The sequence below is a fragment of the Cheilinus undulatus genome, linkage group 19 (assembly GCF_018320785.1).
Source record: "Cheilinus undulatus linkage group 19, ASM1832078v1, whole genome shotgun sequence".
Classification (NCBI taxonomy): Eukaryota; Metazoa; Chordata; class Actinopteri; order Labriformes; family Labridae; genus Cheilinus; species Cheilinus undulatus.
In genome coordinates, this window is record NC_054883.1 from 31,374,935 (window position 1) to 31,398,163 (window position 23,229).

Here is a 23,229-nt window from a genome sequence, read left to right on the forward strand (position 1 = left end):
TTGTAAGCGGGAGCATCTCTGCGACGATGAATGTGAGCTTTGACGAGTTTCGAAGCCTCCGGTCAAAACCTGACTCAGCACAAAGCAGCTCTGTCTTCTCTGATCACGTCTCTGAGACAAACGATTGAACGGCTCATCGAGTGTACAGGATGCTAAAAATACAAACTTCAGCTGTATGAATGAGACTGATGAGCAGCCGGGCCAGCTGTCAGCGTGTGCTCGGAGCTTGTTTTTAAAGGTATAATCCAGTGTTTATTTTTAATTTCTCTTACCCAAAAGACAACAAATCATTCAAACTCCCACCATATCAGATTATTACAGTCAAAATAACATTTTGCATAGACTTGGACCTTCAAAAAGAGCAATCAAAAGTCATGTTTTGACAAATTAAATGATTCATAACAGTCAACAAAACTACAGGATATTGAAAATTATTACACATTAAGTTCCAATCCAATATGGATGCCTCTAGGGATGAACGGATCAACTACAAACTCTCAGATGCTAGTGGCTGAAAAAAGATAGATCTGTTAATCAACAAACTAGAAAGATGGTTATGGTTGTCTTGGAACAGATTCCACTGGGTCCTGTTCAATAAACTCAAAAGGAAATCCTTTAGGAAACTTTAAAATTTTGCAAAATGTTCTTGAAAAGAAATGCTTAAGAGCGTGAAACATACAATTTGTTAAATACAAAAGTCAGTTTTTCCTGGTGATGTCATTTAATAAGGGAAAAAGCAATCAAAACTCACCTGGCCCTATGTGAAAAAGTCCTCGTCTCCTAAACCTAATAACTGGTTGAAGTTTGCTATAGTCATCAGTGAGTCTTTGGAGAGAAAACTGGAGAGTTTTCTAGCATGAGCAGCCTGTTTAAGGTCATGCCACATCATCTCAATCAGATTTAAGTCCAGACTTTGACTAGACCACTCCAAAACCTTCATTTAGTTTTTTTAGTCCAGTCAGAGGTGAACTTGCTGGTGTGTTTGGGGATCATTGTCCTGCTCCATAACCCAAGTGTGCTTGAGTTTGAGGTCATGAACTGATGGCCAGACATTCTCCCTCAGGATTTTCTGGTTGAGACCAGAATTCATGGTTCCATCAATAAGAAACTTTTGTCTGGTCAGTCCATAGAATATTTTCCCAGAAGTTTTGGGGATCATCAGGATGTTTTAAGTCAAATGTGAGACGAGCTTTTGTTTGTTTTGGTCAGCAGTGGTTTTTGCCTTGGAACTCTCCCATGATGCAATTTTTGCCCCAGTTTGTTTCTTATTGTTGAATGATAAACTCTGACCATAACTGGGTCAGGTGACACCTGCAGGTCTTTAGATGTTGTTCTGGGTTCTTTTGGGACCTCCTGGATGAGTTGTCCATGCACTCTTGGAGTCATTTTGGTTGACCAGCCACACCTGGGAAGGTTTCCCACCTTTCACAGTTTTGTCCATTTGTGGGTAATGGCTCTCAGCGTGGTCGGCTGGAGTTCCAAAGCCTAGGAATTGTCTAACCCGTTCCAGACTGATGGATGTTAGTGACTTTGTTTCCCGTCTGTTCCTGAATTTCTTTAGATGGTTCCATGATGTGTTGGGGATCTTTTTCCAGACAGTCATACTGGAAAAGCCCAAGAAATGTAACTGGAACCAGAACTAAAGGAAAGCTCAAGACAGACAAGGGTAGCATGAGGGCAGGGAAAAAGGTAGCTGAAATTATGGACTTAATGGCACTTCAATAGAATTTCCTCAGGCCAATTGACCCCGAACTGTGCTTGAGCATGCTCACAAGATTCAGAAGGTACCTCGATACTGAGCTAAAAGGAGCTAAAAAGGTCAAATAATGCCTTCAAACAGGTGCAAAAAGCTAATTTGACATTGTAAATGGGTCTGAATAATTTGTAAAATTCTAAATCTTTAAAGACCTTTATTCTTCTCTTTTTCAAGTTTAATGTGCTGCATTTATCTTTGGCCCCAGTCTGATCTTTTCCCAGCGGTGCATGCTTTGTTTCATTCCTTTTAGTCATGAAGGTTTGATTAATACTAACGGTATATAATGAGCACTGCTGTACACAGACAGAGCTTGTGTTTGAACCACTTTCCCTGCAGCTATTTATAAATGAATCACAATCACCGTAACAAACTAGAGGGAACCAAGAGCAGAAATCAGCAGAAAATCCTGCATGTGTATTTCTTTAGGAAGCAATGAACTGAAACCAACTGCTGACAGGAAGAAAGGATGACTGGAGGAGAGGACAAGAGAGAGAGCTGATTCACAAATCAGGAGCATTTTTTTAGTTTATGTAGGGAAAAATCACCACAGTGGAACTTAAATCCACAAAGCCTAATGGAAAAGACTCTACTAGAGCACATCTAAGTATGCTGAGTGAGATTTGATGTTTTTAAGCATCTTCAACTAATTGAATGTTTACAATTTCAGCAAAAAGGTCATGTTGGCCAGAAAAATGATTAAAATAAGTCAGTATTCCTGACTACCATTACACCATCAAGACAAAAGAACACTAAAAGAAAAGGTTAATGAAAAGTATAAGTCAGGAGATGTAGACAAACACATTTCCCAGGCTTTGAACATCCCCCAGAGTTCAGTTCAATCCAGGATCAAGAAATGGAGGGAATTTGGCATGTGTGAATCCGACTAGATCAGGCCGTCCTCACAAACTGAGTGAGCGTGCAAGAAGGTGATTAGTGAGAGAGACCACCAAGACACCTATGACGAGTTCCAAGCTCCAGCAACTGAGATGGGAGAGACTCTGCATACAACAGCCTTTGGCTGGGTTCTTCACCAGTCAAAGCTTTATGGGAGAGTGGCAAAGAGAAAGACACTGTCAAGAAAACTCAGATTCAGTCTGAACTAGAGTTCACCAAAAGGCATGTGGGAGACTCCATGGTCAAGTGGGAGAAATTTCTTTGGTCTGATGGGACCAAAATGGAGCTTTCAGGACATCAGACAAGACACCAAACACTGAACATCACCACAAACACACCATCCCAACTGTGAAGCATGGTGGTGGCAGCATCATGCTGTGGGGATGCTTCACAGCAGCCAGTCCTGGAAGGCTTGTAAAGGTAGAAGGTAAAATGATTGCAGCAAAATATAGGAAAATCTTGGAGGACAAATCTTCTCCTCTTGGAGGAGAAGATTTATTTTCCAGTAATACATTGAGCCAAAGCATACAGAGAAAGCTACACAGAAATGGTTAAGCAAGTTTAGCAAAGAAGAATGGAATAACATTTCAGAGTCCAGATGTTTGGGCCTGACTTTTTACTACTTTTACTACTTCTACTTTTTATATGCACTGTATGTATATGAAAGATTACATATCAAGTCCAGTAGTTAGAGGAACAAAACAGCTTTTAAGCATTTTAGTCCTGCATGCTTAAACTTCGAAAACAAAGAATGACTGTAATTGGTCAGGATCAAATGGGCTTTCTTCCATCCTGACTTAGTACAGATTATAAAAATGCTGCTAGGCCCCACAGCAGATCTTCTTTTTAGAAGTTAAAAATGTCTGCAAATGTTTTTACAAAGACAGAATAATCAGCGTGTTTTTATAGTTTGGCATCTCAACTACTAACTGTCATTAAAGAAAAACTTCCACAGCTCAGCCGACAAATAAATACACTGCAGTTTTGTTTCCTTCAGCTGTCATTTATATCTGATTTAACTGCCATGAAAACGGCCTTAAGACATGCTTCTGCAATCACTGTTATTATGTCGGTTTTTCACGTCAAATCCGCAGCGATGCCTGCAGGGAGAGACGGCAGCTGATAAGTGAAAATGATGTGTTTTGTGGATTTCATGACTGTGTTTTCCTGCTCCAGCCACTCTTTCACAGGCTTGTTGGCAGCTGACAGTTTGATGTGATTTATTTATGGTTTTCAGCGCTGAGGCACGCTTCGGCAGTGAGTCTTTTGCCTTCAGATTTATCACAAACACCCAGGCGTTCTGCATCTGAGAGGGTTCACATGTTTCTATAAGAGCTTTTCACGGACACTTTGAAAGATGTCTGCAGTTAGATTCAATAGAAGGATAAAAAGTGTTTTTTTTTTCCAACCTTAGTGCTGCGTGGTTTCACATCTACCTTATAATCACTGATGCAGCAAAAAACTTGAACCATAAAGCTGTTTTACAGGGAGATTCTGTTTCAGCATACACTAAGAAGTTGCATACATTAAATCATCTATAGAGAGCATTGAAAAGGAATAAGTATGGTTTTCAAGTATTTCAGTTAACATCATGTTGGCTTTTTGGAGCCAAACATGCCCATATTTGGACAAGAGAGCAGAGCGGGAGAGAAAAAAGGTCAACAAAGGCTAAAGAAGCGCAGATACATTGGTCTGATATTGGTCCTGCTGATAAAAATGTACAGATATCAGCAGCCAGTGTTTCTCTGTCATGCCCAATCAAATTAAAGCTTACGTTTAGAGTACTAAAAGATGGATTCCACAGACAACTGTTACAGATGTTGTCAGAAAGTGGAAGTGTTTAGGAACAACAGCAGCTCAGCCACAAAGCAGAAGACCTCGTAAAATCACAGAGCGGGGGTCAACGACTGCTAAGGCACATGGTGTGAGATCTGAACTTCCTCTGGCATTAATGCTACATTTTACCATTTAAAAATGCATTTTGAATAAATATAATTAATTCAAAAGCAATTAAACCATAGTAGCATGAATCTGTGGGTGCAACAAGCTTTATGCTATGAAGGAGGAGGCTGGGGTGGAGGAGGTGTAGCTTTGCCAGCAGCAGCAGTATGGTGCATCAGCAATAATGCAACCAGGGATTAGTGAGATAATAAATGGACCCCCTGTGCGATTGGCTGGGGGAGCTGGGAGGTGATAATAATGATCAGCTGGCTGTCAGCTGGGCATATGACTACCGTGTCCTGGAGGAACTAACGTAAGGCTTCCTTTTAGATACAAAAATATTCATGTTACACTGCATGACAAATGTAGTGTTTCTTAATGTAAGACGATGTTAGCTTGTTTCAGAATGTTTTGCCACTCCTCCAAACTGAGCAGGCGTGTCGTCACATGTGATGTCAGTGCAAACAGTCTGTATGTTGTAACATTACCCAACAGACCAAAGCATGTTTGAGTTCCTGTTAATCAGCTGACAGACGAGTGCGGTCGTCCACTAACCCCCAGTGTTCACAGGGTCATTGATTCAGCAGTCATAAAGATAAACTTAAACCAGGTACCTGTCCATCGCCTCATTAGGAGGCTAAACAGCAGGAACACCTTCAGAGCAAAGGCTGTGTACGTGCAGTTATGTCTCTGTGTTCCAGCACGTGTGTAGTTGGAGTTTATTAGAGATCCATGCTGTGTTGTGGCCTGCGGCTGTGGACCCAGCAGCTGTGAGATCAACCTACACTTCCAGTGAACTGATCCTGAGTTCAGTCAGCACACCCACGCTGTGTGAGCAGATAAACTTTGGTGAATACGCAGCATTCAGCCCACTCCTCCAGCCTCCTACGGACTGTAAAAATCACACTATTGTTTGTGGAGCTCTGGGCGCGCTCAGAACAGCAGGATCAGATCTGAAGTGTGGATTTACTCTGCCGGCTGTGAGGGATACTGAACATTTCTGCGGTGACCTCTGGCGTCCTGTCACCGCTGATTAATCACTCGCTGTGGCTGTTTGAAGGCTCGGCTGAACACCGTCTCTTATGATCGCTCTACGGGGAAACTTTCTCCCCTCTCACCCACTGTTCTTTGTGTCAGAGCTCAGAGAAGCTCATCGTTGCTCCAGATACAGCAAAATGGTTGGAGGCCCTAAAATCTGATGATTGAGACAGTGGTGGACTCAGGATGTTTGAGGGGCAAAAATACCCAATGTTTTACCCAATTAGAGGGCACCAAAGAGGACAATCTGTTTTATTCCTCCTATAGAGCAGGGGTTTTCAACTGGTGGGTTGGGACAAAGGTTGTTATAGTTAACAAAAACTGTCTAAATAACTTAAACTAAAATTCAAAAATCATTTTAGTTAACTAAAACTTAATAAAAACTAAGCTTTACCAAAAAAAATGAAAACTAAAACTGTAGAGTGTGCTTACAAAACTAAGTAAAACAAAATGAAAATGGAGACAAAACATCCTTGGTTTTAGTCTTTGACACAAGCATACTGACTGGCACCAACACCAAAGTCTGAGGAGTGTAAAATTGCCTGATCTGATTGGTTAAGATTTGAAACAGTGGTAGTTTTTTGCTGGAATTGTATTCAAACATCATCTTTGAATAGATATAATGGTAAGGGAAGATTAGCCTGTTTTAATATGTTTTGAAAAATGTGTGACTCTCACTCAGCCCTGACATTTACCCGTAACAAACTAAAACTAATAAAAACTAAACTAAAATATAGAATTTTCACAAAACAAAAATTAAACTAAACTAACAAACCAGCAGTCAAAACTAATAAAAACTAAACTGAAATCGAACACAGAACGTGAAAACGAAATAAAAATAGAAAATAATGAAAAATCCAAAACTGTTACAACCTTGGTCGGGACCTAAAAGGGGGTCATAAAGACCTTTTCAGTAGGGCACGTAGGTGTGTCCAAAAACAAAATGTTCCCAAAAAAAAATCTGTGAAATTCTTTTAAAAGATGCTTGTTTTACCCTGTCTCTTTACATTGGTAACTATTTTGTTCTGTCTGAGGTCTAAACTGTACAATTTTTCATCAAATAAATGCATTTGGGCCAAAAATATCAGAAATTTGGGTCACAATGTCTCACTGAGAAGTTGTTGGTAGGTCCTGAGGCTTGAACAGTTGAGAACTATTGCCCCAGAACAGTAAACCTCTAACACACAGCGTTTAGGCCTTTGAGCCTTTGAAAAAAACTAGAAGTTCTGTCTGTCACATCTTTACGGGCAAATCAGAGCAACAAAACTCGTGATGTAGCTGCTTTCAAGGAGTAAACTCCATAGAGAACGGCATAATGCCAACCATGGCGACTGTAGACAAGTCACGACTTTTGTCGTTTTTGAAAAGAAACAACTCACTGCTGTTCTTTGTTCTTCTTTTAACGAAGAAATGTCGTCAAGCTCTGATAAAACCGGCGCTTTAGCAGCATCCACACGCATCTCTTCCGCCATAACTGCATCGGCCTCTTGTTGCTGTTTGCTCACGTCATGACTCCACCACACCCGAAAGTACTGCCCCTCATCGCTGATTAGTCCTGTCACTTTCTAACCGGGCCCAAACGGTTCGGACGGGAGCTTTGCAAGATGGATTCACCAGTGAGAAACATGGAAACGGGGGTATCCATCTGCTTTGCAAGTTTTATCAGAGCGGTGGTTCCTTACCTTTTTTCCACTGAGCCCCTCCACCCAACACACACACACACACACTCTTTCCTTTAAAGCAAAACACAAGTGCTCTTGCCAAAAAACCCTTTGAATGAACTTCTCCTAAGTGCTTTAACATGGTTTTAGATAGCATGAGTGGACGTAATTTCTTTAAAACTCACGATTTTGAATTAAATGTCATATTTTGACCTTTTAGATTCACAATTTCATATTTTAAGTCATATTTTGACATTTTTAAACTCATGGTTCTGACTTTCTATCTCATGAATTTGACTTTATTTTGACTTTTAATTTTGTGTTTTGACCTTTTGAACTAATAAGTTTGACTTTTCTCTCAGATTTTGAGCCTTTAGGTTGGTGAAAATGAGGTTTACAGTTTTTGGTTTAATGGGGACTCTATTAGGCTCTCAGGTTAGACCTAATTTCCGAGTGTGACTGAGTTTGACACCCCTCCCCTGGAGGGCACTTTGGTAACCTCCTTGTGAGGGCACTTTATTTTTTTTTTAAAAAGCACCCTAAAGGGAACTTTGTCAGTTTTTGTCCTCTTAAAGGTGACCCTAGAGGGCAGTTTGTGGAATTTTGCCCAATAAGGGGACAACACCTCTGTTTTCTCAGACCATAGACCTTGTGTGGCTCCAACTGTTAGAACCAAATGTCCACATAGGGATTGGTGAAGTGTTTCTGAGAAGCATTGCTCAGCTCACTGTTCTATTAACAAGTAGGATCAGTTGTTTCTGATTTTACGCCCCTGGTTTCCTGGAAAATACTCCAGTAACCTCAGAGAGATCTAAGTCTCTATGCTGACCTCTCTTTCTCTCTCCCTCTCTCTCTGCTGTGCTCGCTCGACCAGACAGCCCGGCTCGATACACACAGGAATGTCATTAAGGCGTTTTAATGTTCCTCGTGTGTTAGAGCTTTACCATTATGGAATGTACCAACAAAGAGAGCCTTTCACTGAGAACGGCGGCGTCTAAAAGTCAGGCTCAGCTTTCTGCTGCTGCTCACCGAGGGAAAACTGAGGGAAACAGAAAAAGACTACAATAAAGTCAGAGGAGAACTCCTACACCTCAGGTTAAAGGAAAACAGTCATAAATAAGAAGAAGGGCTTGATTTTCCTATTTCAAATAAGCCCTGGCCCGTTCGGACAAACTTAGGCTCAGAGGGACATCCTAAAGAAGAAACATATCCACCATTGCAGTAGAGAAGAAGAGATAGGAGGCAAAAAGAAGAAATAATAAAATAGCTAACAAGTCTAACAGAGCAGATGATTCCTTTGGCCACAGAGAGAGCTTGATGTGTTTACTTTTAAAGTTCCTACATACTTCTGTGTCCACAGGGACTGAAATCCTCATGTGGCTTTAAACCGTCTCCTCTCTCTCTCTCTGCGGTCACACAGAACTTTGGCACACAAGCCCCGAGTTCATTAACAGATCTTAATGTCTGAGTCTGGAGCTCATTTACTTCCTGTACTCATTTGTTTCTGTCGTTAGTCGGAGGAGACCGAGCCAAATAAACTCTCTGCATCGCTCTGCTGGCAGGAATCAGCTGCTCTGAAATTTGGCATCCACGTGAGGTCTCAGATGACAGTGACTGGCAGACTCTCAATCCAGTCCACATTGTTGGTTTGGACTCGGCGCTGGCTGCTGTTCATCAGATCAGACTGTGTTTACTGTCAAAGTGAGGCTTCCTGAACAGCCACCAGCTGATTGTGAACATATGTGCTGGAAAACACCTGCTGCTGCCAAACCAGGAGCTGGACGATCAAAAGACACATTTCTGTTTAAAAAGTCAAAGACTCTTTCTTCCACTCTTAAACGTTGGTTTTATTATTAATAAAACCAGGGTTAAATCAGTCCAGACTGTTAGCGGCTCTGTGTTTCATCCATGTTTAGTTTTGTTACTATGACTTTATCAGTGGGAAAACTTTGATTTTAACCATGAAATGTTATTTGTCACAGTGGTGCTTAAGTGAACACAGTATAATTTCTGGAAATGAACACAGTGTCTGTTATTCTGAATGTTTTACATGGGCGGTCAGGATTCAGGAGGGATTGGACATCATCTTTTATAAATGCCTTGATTTAAAGCTCCCTGGAATGTAAAGATATTTCAAGAAGAAAAAAACTCTTACAGGCATCAGTTACTCCTAGATGATAGTTCTGAAATTAAATGTGGTTTCTAGTTTTGGTCAGGATCAAGAACCCACACATAACAGCTCCACACAAACACTGTTAAAGAGTGAATACTTAGTCTAACTCTTATGTAGCCAATGCACACTCACACGAATGCATGCAGATATCCTAAGTACACACATTTCTTCCTCACACTCACACAGCAGTTAGAGGGAGCTGATCCTCTCCAAACATCACGGTGGGAAAGTTTACAGTCTGCAGGGCTGAGGAAGACGGAAGCAGCTGGAGAGTGTGATGTGACTCACAGCGGAGGAAATCCAGGGAATTAGAGCGGATAAGCGAAGGCCGCAGAGCTTGCAGCACCCAAATAAAAACCTGAGTCTGCAGATGCCCACACCACTGTGGTGAAGTTCTCAACTATTCTTTAAGAAAGAGATTCAGCATCGTCTGCACACCCAGGATGAGACAGAAAAAAGTTAAAATAGAAAAGCATGTTTAGAGCAGGTATTCAAAGATTTGGCTGCTAAATTCAGAGTAGAAACCACCTGGTGTTGAAGATGAAGCCAATGCAAAAACTGCTTTCTAATAGCTCCTCAAGGTCTTTCAAGTTAAACTTTTCTCATTTAGCTTATGCACAGTTAGGCTGAATCCCAGTCTGACCCATGTCCCTCCCACTCAGCCCTACATTTATTTTTGCACATTCATGTCTAGTGGTAAGGTGTTCTGACTCGTGTTGAATGGAGGGTTAGGGTGTGTTATGGCTATGTGGAAGGTTCTGAAGGAACTGAAGTCTCCCAAGTGCACAGTAGCCTCTATAGTTCTACAAGTTTGGCACAGCCAGGATTCTTCCAAGAGCTGGTCCCCCGGCCAAACTGAGCAATCAGGGGAGAAGGGCCTTAGCAAGAGAGGAGAACAAGAACCTGATGGTCAGTCTGGCCACAGAGATCCTGTGTGATCTGGGCTTTATGGCAGAGTGGCTAGCCTGAAGCCTTTCCTCAGTGTAAAACACAGGAGGTTAGGGTTTGCAAAGAGGATGCAATAGAATACAAGAGAGGTCCGCCAAAGTAAACAGCATAAAATATGGATGAGATACAGCAACAGAACAGCAGATCCTGGCTGTCGCTGGCACAGTGGGGTAACTAGCACCAAAGTTCACCAAAAAGACAGAAAGAGACACATTTTGAACTAAAAACCATGCTAGGTTTCTACGTTCTAATAAAAAGCAGTATAATTATGTGCTGAAGTTGTAGGCATGCAGTGTGCTGCAAGCCAAAGTCAAGCTTGACACATGTCAGCACACATATTTGTTGGTCAAGCTCAACGGTATCTCTTTTGTCAGGGCCTTTTCCCCCCTCTGTGATATGCCTGGTTTTTAGGGCCCTCTGGGACATCCATAACACCACCAGGTGCATGGCAACCCTACTACCCACCTGGACAGCCCCCTAGACTGTGCATATCCACCACATCTATCCCTTAAAGGTGTGGACTTTTTCTATGCTTTCAATCACTTATTTTCCCTTGCTTTTGGTAATATGCAAAGACATCTAGAGCGTGACCTGTGTTTTGTTAATCCTCCTTTCTACATGATGGTGACCTCAGGCAGCTTACTTGTCATTACATGCCTCATGTCAGCCTCAATTTGTGGCCCAAACATGCCTAAAGGGTTTCCACAGTACAGTGCAATTTGTGCATTTTACCCTGGGTAGCAAAGTCCTACATATGTGTGACATATCTGACTCAAAATAAGCCACAAAGTCAGTAAAGTAACTGTCATGTTGTCAGTGTATTCCTCCATTCCTCTGACTCTGTGAAACTGTTTGTTTCATAACATGGTGTGATGAGGTGTCCACACTAAGGCCTGGTTGTGCTTGGAGTGCAGGCCAGTGGGGGGCTGGAGAGGGGGGGTCAAGTATGCTTCAGCATGGTAGCTGGGCCTGGTGTGAGTGTGACCTAAGAGATTTATGCTCAGATTTGTACACATACATGTAGTTTTGGTTTACTGTGATGATAGGAAGCAGGAACTGTGTGGAGATGGGGGGCTGATAATTACAGGGCCTCCTGTTCACTCTCCACACCTCCTCCCACTCCTGTTGAATCCATCAGCACTCACTCATACATTTTAAAGAGGTCCTTCAGTGTTAGGGTTAATGAAGGTCATATTTTTAAAATGATATTTTCTGTGAAGGCCGTGTTGGAAAAAATGAAACGCAATGTTTTATACATGAAAAACAAACCGTTTCACAAAAGGCCATTTACCTCATGAAAGTTTCTCTGGTTAATTACTTTCTCCTCAGTTATGATCAACATTTTGTGCATGAATTTTTACAGTTTTTGATTTAGTTGGAAAGGCAATAAGTGGAGGGGGGAATTGATTGATATTCTAAGAGCCAACCAAAACCACTAAAGTGGGGTTATAGACACCAGTGGTCACCTAGTCTTGAAGATATACCTACAAACAGACAAGAGGGAGAGGGTGAGCTAACATGGGTCTAAAGACTCCTGACAAACACCTTCATATATTAGACAGAGATAACCTGAGGAAATACTAGTCAGTTAAATCTGACTTGCCACCCCCAGGCCTGATTACTGCCAGACCTTTTGAATCCAGAATCCCGTCAGTAGAACCTGTCTGACTAATTGGAGAAGGCTAAAATATCTCCAACACATCATGGCAACATCTAAAGAACTTCAAGAACAGATGGGAAACAGTTTCACTGACATCCATCAGTCTGGAAGGGTTAGAAAGACATCTCTGAGGCTTTGGAACTCCAGACAACCATGCTGAGGGCCATTACCCACAAATGGGGAAAACTGTAAACAGTGGTGAACCTTCCCAGGTTCGGCCTACCAAAATGACTCCATGAGCGCATGGACGACTCATCCAGGCGGTTCCAGAAGAACCCAGAACAACATCTAAAGACCTGCAGGCCTCACCTGATTCAGTTAAGGTCAGAGTTCATGATTCACCAACAGGAAAGAGACTGGGCAGAAATGGCATCATGGGAGAGTTCCAAGGCCAAAACCGATGCTGACCAAAAAGAACATAAAGGCTCGTCTCACATTTGACTAAAAACATCCTGATGATCCCCAAGACTTGTGGGGACTATTCTGTGGACTGACCAGACAAAAGCTGAACTTTCTGAAGGGTGCGCAAATTTCCAAACCAATTTCTGCCACTTTTTAACCCCTTTTCACCACTTTTTCTGCCTTTTTTTCCACATTTTGCCCATTTTGCCTCTTTTAACCATTTTGTCCGATTTTAATTATATTTCACCACACTTTCTGCTTATTTAAGGGCAATTTAAGCAATTTGGTCACTTTCCCAAGAGTACCTTGATGCAGACGAGAGGGCCGACATACATCCAATCCATACCGGAAGTCTCAACCAGAAGTCCATACGTCTAGGGTTAGGCGTAGGCATAAAAACCCGAGTGGTTAGGTTCAGGGTAAGGCAGTGGCGAAGGTGATATATTTGAGATCCAGCACCAAGGGTTAGGCTTAGGTACGAAAAAGACTGACAAACACTGGCAGCTGAGTCCAACACAAAGAAGAAACTTCCTCTTGGGACTTCCAGCATGGATTGGATGTATAGCGACACCCATGCCGGCCATCTTGACTGCAGTTGGGTCCCTCTCCACTTTCCTGCCAATTCTTGCCACTTCTGACCCCATTTTATTCTGTTTTAAGAAAAAGTGTTTGACATTTTGAAGCAGCCTATATACTATGGTGTAAATGGATAAATAAATCATTGCTTTGATAGGAGTGGTTGTTATTCTGGTAAAAAAGAAAAAAACAGTATATCAAAGTATTCACAGATTAAATTTACAGTGGATCATGACTTTGCTGACATCCATGGGCCCCCCAATTTGGCTCTCCCCTTTTTCCCTCTTTATGGGCGGCCTTGCATGGTGGTGGTAGTGTGACTGTTTTGCTGCTTAAAGAGCTGGACTACTTGCTGTAATTGATGGAACCATGAGTTCTGCTCTCTACCAGAAAATCCTAAAGGAGAATGTCCGGCTGTCAGTTCATGACCCCAAGCTCAAGCACACTTGGGTTGTGGAGCATGACAATGATCCCAAACAAACCAGCATGTCCACCTCTGACTGGACTAAAAACTTTTGGAAAACCCCTCCTGCAATCCTGCAAGAAAGAGTAGGACAACATTCCTCCACAGTGATGTGGACAACTCATTGACAACTATTGCAAACCTCAACCACTTACAAGGTTGGGGGACAATGTCTTTTTCACATAGGGCCAGGAAGGTTTGGATGACTTTGTCCCCTTGATACATGAAATAATATATAAAAAAACAGACTTTTTTATTTACTCAGGTTATCTTTGTCTAACCAAGCTGTAAACATTCTTATTTCTAGGATGGTCCAGAACTAAAAACTAAAAAAAAGATGTTTCTTTTGTGTGAATGAAATGACCCAGCTGGCAGCTCTGTGTCAGTCTGATGTATGCTTCACTTTGAAATGTTAACATTCACTCTTCAGGATTTATGGACCATGTGGACATGTTTAGGGCTCAGGAAACAGATGAAGACCTCAATATCCACAGAGCCGTAACTCTCCCCTTCAACATATACTGTCTGATGTTGAAAAGATGGAGGATCGTCCGTCAGCCACCCGCTGTCTTCACCTTTTATCTCTGTCTCTTTTCTGGAGTTGATAACAGAGTGTGTCTTTCTGCTCATAGTTAACCGTGTCTCTTATCTGCCTGATCGTCTTCTCCTCTTTCTCTGTGTACGTTCACCTGTCTCTACGTCCGTCACACTCCCCACCCCTTAACCAGGCCTCTTATGAAGCATCTGTGCTCATTACCTGATCTAAAACAGCCAGTATTAGTGCTGCTATTTTCTTAAACACTAGTTTTAAAATCTGTTATTGGCCTGATGTCTCTACAGCCCAAACCATCTGCAGATAAAAGGTTAAATCTCTCCGTTTAAATCAACAGTGGTGATCCTGCAGGTGCTTGTGATCTTAGCTTTTAGTCTCTGAGCTCCTTACTGACGGATGTTTTTGTAGGAATGTGGACAGAGCTAGGATTAGACAGGTAATCCCAGACCAGACCTACACTAATCCCCTACCTCATCCCTCACACCTCTGGACACGGTGCTGCTAGGACTCTACACAGGAAGCGTGTTTCCTTTGTGTGTGCTCAGTGAGCGGCAGAAACTTTTTCAGGTTCACACAGAAAAGAAAGAAAATGTTTATGTTAACCCTTAAAAGATCCTAGGGACATTTTGTGCCTCTCAGTTTTTTTGTTTTTTTTTTATTTTCAAGCCATTTTGGCTGTGTTGAATGAATAAAGCTCAAAATCATTAATTACAAGCCTAAAATGGCTAAAATACACAAAAACCGACACATTTGTTCCTAAGGACAAAAATGTCTCATTGAAAACCATTGAAAATGTCCATTTTGATCCCACATTTATCTGAACATAAACGAATGCATTCCTTTATGTTAAGAATTCACTTTGGACTACTAACTTTCAATTTTTTATTTTTATAATTGTCTATAAGATGGCACAACATTTTCCCATTTAAAGCATGACACGAATTTTCACACTTTTTACTGTTTTTTGAAAGGGTGCCTTGCTACTGAAAGTGTGTATGTGTGTGCTGGCTAAAGTGGTTATAAAAGACAAACTCGTTTAAAGTGGGAAAAAAATAGTATATCATATTTTTATAGCTGATTTTGTCAGGCTGATTTTTTTTGTCACAAGGACTTAGAGTGTGAGTTTTTGTTTTGAATCTGATGCTGTTGAAGAAAAACAATATAACAAAATCAGTGTTGCAGCTAATCACTGACCCATCTCAGGGCCTTATAATAATAATAATAATAATAATAATAATAATAATAATAATAATAATAATAATAGTTATGATAATAACAATAACAATATTAATAATAATAATAATAATAATAATAATAATAATCTAATTCTCCTTGAAATGTATTTCATGGAAGTTATTTTGTTTTTGTCTTTGTTTTTTTTTCAATATAAACACGGTGGAGTTATGTAAAAATACTGGCATATAAAGTGGTTAAAAACCCCAAAAATATGATAAATTTTTGATATGTGTATTTTAGGTTGAGGTAGTTTTAAAAGACTGACTCATTTAAAGTAGAAAAAATATTAATGTAAATTTCTTTTACAGCCGATTTTCAGAAGCGAACATTTTTTGTCCTTAGTGGTGAATGCATTAGGATATTAAATAATCTCTTTAGGGTTAAAATCTGGTGATATGAATACACCATTAGCTGAAGTGTTGTAATGCAGCATGCACTTCTTGTGAGAGAACAGCGACCCCTTGCCAAAGTTATATTGTGCTGAAAGCAGAGATGCTCTGTGGAGATGGGGTAGACTCCATTCTACCTGTTTAAAGTGAATGTACCCTTAGATTTAAGTTTAAAGTGTAAAATTCAGTATTGTTGCTTTAAGCTTTCAGAAAACATCTTATCATTTAATTTATCTATGAATATATCTACCAACACAATATGGGTCTACTCTGGTTTTAGCCACTGAAGCTCTCTGCCTTGTTTGTCCCTCTTACTTTGCCGTACAGTGTCTGGAGTTTGGCGAGGGCTCAGTCACAGGCGACATGTGTGAGGATCTGTGCGTGCTCGGTCTGGTGGAGTACAAACGTTGCCTCTACTACGAGAATGGGAAGAAGGTGATAGAGGCACGATGGAGAGGAAACCCCATCATCCTCAAGTCCAAACTGGAGAATTTCTCCTCCTACGAGCCACTGGGAATACTGGACTACCAGGTGATGACTCCAGCCATAAGACTTCATCAAGATCCTACCAAAGTTAGAATTTTAAAATCTAGGGGCTACTATCCAGTCATCTTTCCTGGACCAATCACAGGGCATGGATCCAATTTAGCCTTTTCTCAAGTCCCAAGTTTTGTGAGATTGACTTTACCTTAACCATTGCAACTTTTTGCAAATTTAGGGGATCTAGGAGGAGCATGCCATGTCATCAACATGCTATTTCTTGTTGTAAGAATGCAGCACTAATACTTTATACAAACAATCCCGGTAAAGTTGGGACATTGTGTACAGTGTGAATAAAAACAGAAAACAGTGGTTTGTAAATCCTTTCCAACATGAATCCAACATAAAGACAAGATATTTAATGTTCAGACTGACAAAGTTTGTATTTCTTTTTAAATATTCACATATTCTAAATATGTACATCCCAAAAAAGCTGGGACAGAACTCACCTTTTCTCCTAAAAAACACTTTGTAAGTATCTGGGGACTGAAGAAACTAACTGTTGAGGATATGAAAGTGGAATTATTTTCCATTTTTGTTGATGTACAGTACTGTGCAGAATCTTTAGCTATGTTTGAGCCAAAAACTGAGGCGAGTAAGCCCCCTTGAGCCCCGGAGCCCCGCCTTCTCCCACTGTGAGGCCTTGTCATTGTAACTCTTTCAGATTGTGTCATGGCATTGTCTCACTGAAATAATCAGGGACATTTCTGACAAAAATGTTGTCTGGATGGAAGCATTTATTGCTCCAAAACATCTCAGTTTCAATGCTGTCCTCTCAGATGTACGAGTGACCCATCCCATGGGCACTAAAACACCCCCACCCCATCACAGATGCTGGCTTTTGAACGTTGTGTTGATAAAAATCAGGATGGTCCTTTTCCTCTTTACTTCCAAAAACAATTAGAATCTGGACTTGTCAGACCACAGAGCACTTTTAGATCAGTTTGAATTTGTTTGTTTTTGATTTACAATTGAATCTTCTTTCAACCCTCCAACAGGACACAGCAGAGGAGCTCTCCCCTCTTGATGTGGTCTTCTACGCCACCATGGAAGTGAGTCCAATCCAGACCTCTAAGTAGAAGTGACATGATGCATTAAGAAACTAAAGTAAAGAAAATATCTCCCTTCGGTCTGATCTCAGGTCCGAAACTCTCTGGGTCTGGCTGAGGATGGCGATGAAGAAGGAGGAGGTGGGAGTAACAGGACTCTGGCCAGACTTTGGGGGAAGAAGCTGAAAAACAGAGATAAGAGTTACTCCAGAGCAGAGCTGGCCTCTCTCTGGTCCTTACTGCAGCAAGAGGAGTACACCTTTCTCAGGTAAGACCAGTCAAAAAACTGAAACTTACTAAATACAAGGAGATTCAAATCATTATTCCAGGGAATGTTTGAGTAAAAATTGTCTGTTACTTAATTAATCCCAAGGGAAATTCAAGAGAAAACAGAACATCAAAAATAAGAGTGAAGATGCAGCTTTCAGAATAACAAGATTTATACAAACATTGCAAACAAATCTGATGTGAAATACTTCTTTAAATACTGTTTCTTCACTGTATCAAGTTATCTAATTCCTGTAAACTGGTGCAACCAATTTTAGTGACTTCTTTCCAGCTGATTCTGGGGCGAAGCAGGGATGCGTCTTATCTCCTACACTCTTCTGTGCCTGTATGGACTGGATAATGGGGTGGGTAACAGCGGAGGTAAACTGTGGAGAGTCATTTGACGATTGCTGATGATGCTGTGATCCTTGTGGAGACTGTAGATGTTGGGGATGCACGTCTCCTGGGCCAAAACAAAGATCCAGGTATTTGGGGATGCCTTGGATGCTGATATTGAGTCTGTGTCTGTGGATTGTGAGAGCGTGGAAGTTGTAGAGCAGTTCACCTACCTTGGCATCCAGCAATGCACTGACTTTGAGGCTGACATCAACTGTAGACTTGGCCTTGTGCATTGGTCGATGGGTTTGCTGGTGGTGGGGAGCTCCTGGTATCTGAGCATGCAGATAACATTTAGAGTCCTTCAGTCCTGGGTCCTCCCGGTCTTACTATACTCTTGTGAGGCCTGGATGCTGACTGATGGCCGGAGACACTAGCTGGATTCTTTTGTGACGACATCTCTTGGCACAAGACCGTGTGTCCTTGACATGTTCAGGATATGGGAGCAGCAGCTGTGCTTCTATGGTGCCTAGCACACTTTCCCAGGTCTGATGTCTAGCTCATCACATACTGGGTGCCGAGGACCTGGTGAGCTTGTCCACACATCATGGGCAGCCTTGTGTGTCATGAAGGGGTCAGCTGGGATAACACCTAAAGAGATGGTACATAGGCCTGGTGCAGCCTGGGCGACGGCCATCAGGAGGCCAGAGCAGTACAGGACCAAGGTTGACATTGCACATACTCCCATACCTGACCAGAAGACCCTCCAAAACAGACAGAGTCTAATATACTAGTGCTGCATTTGTTCTAGATTTTCTGGCACCTAGAGCAAAGTTGTTTTGATTTGTTATGCAAGCAACGTAGCTGCTGCTGTTAGGGCTGATAAAGAGCTGTCAGGAGGAAATGATTATAGAAGCTAATCTTCAAATTTTGCCTGTGGTTGTTGCAATATCTTACTTTGAACCAGCCCACATTTGACAGCTGACAGCCATCACCATTCACACTTTAATCCAAGAAAACTGCATGAAAATTACTCCCATATTTTTCCACAAATTATCTTGAAAAGTGAGAAAGTTTGTGGGCAGAGCCGGAGGACAAACAGAGAAAGACGTCGGTTTGTTTTCAGTCTAAGGGCAAAGACATCCCAACAGGCTGGAAGCCAAAACTCCACCAAGTCCAGCAATAAAAGCGACGAAGCGAGGTGACCTGTTCTGCTTATCTGGAGGCCCTCAGACGGAGCTGCAGAGACAAATGGAGTCATGAAAAAGCAGAAAGTTTGTAGCACTTTGGAGGATAAAAACACCAGAAAGCATCAGAGCAGCAGGATGAAACACTCCTGTAGATTTGTCCGACCTTAAAAGAAATCCTTACAGCTCACACTCCAGGCTGCAGGAGCATCTTTAATCTCTGGAATTATTCAACTTAACTGTCTTGATAAAAGGTCACGACACTAATATTTAACTCTCTTGGATCACTCTGGACAAAGTGGCGAATTTCTCACTTTTACTTCTTGATCATTTTATCTGAGCAGCTGCAACTTGCATTCTCTATGCATCCTGTCACTTCTTCCAAAGACATAAAATGAACAAATAAGGACCTGTGTCAGTTGGATTTTTCTCAGTGTTGGACATTGACTTTGACCGTTGATTGCAATTCACAGAAATGCAAAATAAAATTGAACAGTGCATAAATCTGATGCAAATGAAAACTCTCTTGCATGGGAATTGAAAAATAGCATTACTACAGTACATTTCATAGCTGCTTCACCACAAAGAAACAACATGCATTTCATGCACAACTTACAGTAGGAAAATAGCGCCATCTGGGTGTATAGACTTAAAATGAGACATTTTATTGTTTTTCTTCCAAATGACTCACTGACAGAATGCATGGTTTTATTCTGATATGGCAAAGATTAAAAAAACGAAATTATTATGGAAGTAAATGGGACCTTTTTGTCCACGCATGGCTTATAAGGAGTAAAGTTTTAAACTGGACATAACAACAAAACTAATAATGCATCAAAAGATATTTTGTTGCTAATCCTTGATACATTTAAGACTATAATTTTGAAAAAATACCCCACATCCCCATCATATATTACATGCAAAATAACTCATCTTTTGTGCGTGATTTTCATATAAACTAGTGACCCCATGCATTGGAACTGACATTTAAAGGGTTAAAATCTTGAAAATAATTTAATTTTTGATTGTTTTGTTCAGGACTGAGGTTGATTGAAAGATTTAAGCCAGAAAAAAGGAAAAATATTAGTCTGTTATATTTCTATAGCAGTTTTTATGTTTTAAATCTGACATTAAACAAAAGTTAAAAATAGGCTACATCAGGGTAAATGTTTTCAAGATGGTATTTAAAGGGGTAAAATCCTCAAAATAGTCAAACATTGGCTAGTTTTGGTTTGGACTGAAGCTGATGAAAAGAATTAGTCCAAAAAACGGGGGAACATTTTTTCTTACTATGTTGTCTTATTGTCTTATTATGGTAGTAAATCTAAAAGGTACCTGAAGGTTAATGTCCTTGATAACTTAATTGTGTGTCTTTCTTGTTTCTAAGGAGGAACTTTCATGCATTTTTCATGCTCCACTGTCTTCTTCCCTGGTCTAAACTCCAGAGTCCTGCAGGACCTCAGCACCCACGTGGCCAAGGTTCTGGGCTCCTGTGGTCACTTCTACGCCGTGGAGTACCTGTCAGCCGGACACGCCTGGGACCAGAACATCTTCTCCCTGGAGGACGTATCTGTTTCTGGGCTGCAGGGTCAGGGCCAAGCTGGGGCTGGAGGTGGGGCCAGAGAGAGGTGGACCACCAGAGAGATGGTGCATCGTATCGCGCTGAGTTTCCTGGACATGGTGTGGCACTTTGACAACGACTTCACCCACAAATTGCACCTGTGTGACATCAAACCGGAGAACTTTGCCATCAGGAAGGACCTGACGGTGAGTTTTCCTCACGTTCAGAAACACAGTGACGGCGCTTTGGTGACCTTCTCCCTTCAAAACGACCCACAGTGAGCTGGTCTGATTGGTTTCTGAGACTTTAATGAGCATAAACGGATTAAAAGCAGAGCAGAAAAATCAGATAAAAGGTTTTTTTTAAAGCCATTAGTGAGAGTAGAGAATGGAGACGTGAGTTTTTTACTAAAGAGGGGCTGTTTCAGCCTAAAGCAGAAAATGTGACCCTGATGCTGGGAAAGACAAGGTCACTCACATCCACACATATATATCTGTCCCAAAATTTAGCCATGCAGCTCAGGGAGCTCAGCTCTCTTTATGAAAATTTATAAAAGGACAGAGCTGTATAAATCTCTGTTTTTATTCATTTATTCATCAGAGTTTAAAGATACAGCTAATTAAAATATTTACCATCATGAACATATTTATAAGAGGAAGTGGTGTTTCCTTTTCTTTCCCCTTTGAAAAAAACAACATTAAAGTAACTGAAGTCCAGAGTTTGAGTCTAGGTTCATCTTTCCTGGTGGAAAAAGACACTCCCTCCTTCCCACTGTTCCTAATCAGCCACAACATCATTCAGGTATGCTGCTTTAAAGATTTGATTGTTTGCCATAACATCAAGACTATCCAAGGTAGACTAAACCTAACTGATTGAGAAACAATGGGGTATGGGGATGGAAGACATGGTTTTGTAACCTTGTTATGGTTTATTTGAGATTGCAGTCAAGGGTACTACATTACCCACAATCCTACAGTTTCAAAGGCAACATCTCTATTTGGTTGATTCCATCTTTACATGCCAAACTTCCACGTTCAATCCTGTACTTCCACAACACGGGATTTCTATCTTCTTGCTATCGACAAATAGCCTGGAAAAAAACCCTGGAATTGCACTTTTAACAGCTTTTCTCCTTACCTTGCAAAGCAGGTGGATACGCCTGTTTCTGTGTTTCTCACTGGCGGATCCATCTTGCAAAGCTCCCGTCTGGCGTGCCAGGTTACTTTTCTCCCTCATTGTGAGGCATTTATGAATGAAAACAAAACACTGGTTTTCTGTTCAGTACATGTGCTTTATGAGGGGCCTTTTTTATAAAACAGAATCCTCAATTCAAATAAAGAAGTAAGCAGTGGAGCTGGGCAGAGCTGGGCTCTAAACTCAACTCAGAAATGTTTAACACTGAGACAACACCACTCCAAGTTTCCTGTTTACAAAATAAACCAACACTTTAGTTTTAATGGATGAATTTCACACAATGAGGGAGAAAAGCTGTTAAAAGTGACCTTCCTGGTTTGTGCTGCTGGGGATCCCAGAATGTATCCTAGAATGCCTTGTAGGTAGCTTAACTGTTAACCAGGAAGGCTAACTATTGTTTATTGACTTACATAATGTCCCTCTGAGGTTGTACTGATATAAAGGATATAAATGATTTGAAAATATAATAAAAAAGACTTCAAAATGACCAAAAATACTAACATAGAATAATTTCTACAGCAAAGTTTGAAGTAAGGAAATGTTTCTCTTTGAGCTTTCAATCAAAAGTCAATCTAAATATAGCATATTGAATAGCATTTAGATAAATAAAGGCTGCTGGATTTTTGAGTGCCCTTTTATCAAAGTGGTATTCGTTTAGCTGAGTTTTAAAATCATTAAAATGAAAAATGACAGCTTTACAGATGAGGCTAAAGGGAGGAAAGTGGAATTGGAAATGGACATTTATTCGACAAATCAAATCAAAGCAGAGTTAACTTTATCACATATGTTTGGCAGTGAGAAGATAAAATAAATGTGTTTTCTTGTTATTTCAGCCGTATCAGATGGATTTATGGTTCACTCAGGAATCAGAGCCAGGCGTCATTATGTCAGCTCCATGTCGGCTCTAATCACCACTCAGTCTTAAATACTTGGTTTTCATTCCCCTGCCTCGGCACGCACAGGACAAAGCCAAAAGAGTTGAACCCAGACGAATATGAAGTAAAAAGAAAAAACAGACTCCTTATTGTTCCTCTGTTAACAGGATCATTTTTTTCTATCACAGTGCCGACGTGAAACGGATTTAACAACTCACTGTTTTCATGCCAGGGTCGTAAAATGTTTCATATAAAACAGGAAAAGCCCTGAAAACAAGACAGGTTGTTCAGCAGTAGCTCCAAACAGTCTGTGTTTATTTTATTCAACCATTTAATGGTCTTAATTTTTTAAATTGTAAATTTTTCTACATCTTTGGAAATGAGCTGTCACAATATTACTAAGGGACATATTTTAAAAGAGTAAATAAGAGTTTTTAGAAATCAGTGGTTGTGATATGTTGCATAAAAGGAGATCTGCATACCAACTCACAAAAACCATTGAGTTTATAAATGATTTAAAGATAAATCAT

At 40.8% G+C, this 23,229-nt stretch overlaps 1 protein-coding gene across 3 annotated transcripts in view; it reads left to right on the plus strand.

Annotated features, from left to right (window-relative positions):
• Nucleotides 1–23,229, plus strand: part of dipk1c (divergent protein kinase domain 1C) — a 60,366-nt gene that overhangs the window by 26,425 nt on the left and 10,712 nt on the right. For all 3 annotated transcript variants that reach the window (XM_041814556.1, XM_041814557.1, XM_041814558.1), the window contains exons 4-7: nt 16,018–16,221; nt 17,229–17,282; nt 17,372–17,547; nt 20,515–20,836. In XM_041814556.1, coding sequence (XP_041670490.1) covers nt 16,018–16,221; nt 17,229–17,282; nt 17,372–17,547; nt 20,515–20,836 — 756 coding nt within the window. The remainder of the gene's footprint in view (nt 1–16,017; nt 16,222–17,228; nt 17,283–17,371; nt 17,548–20,514; nt 20,837–23,229) is intronic.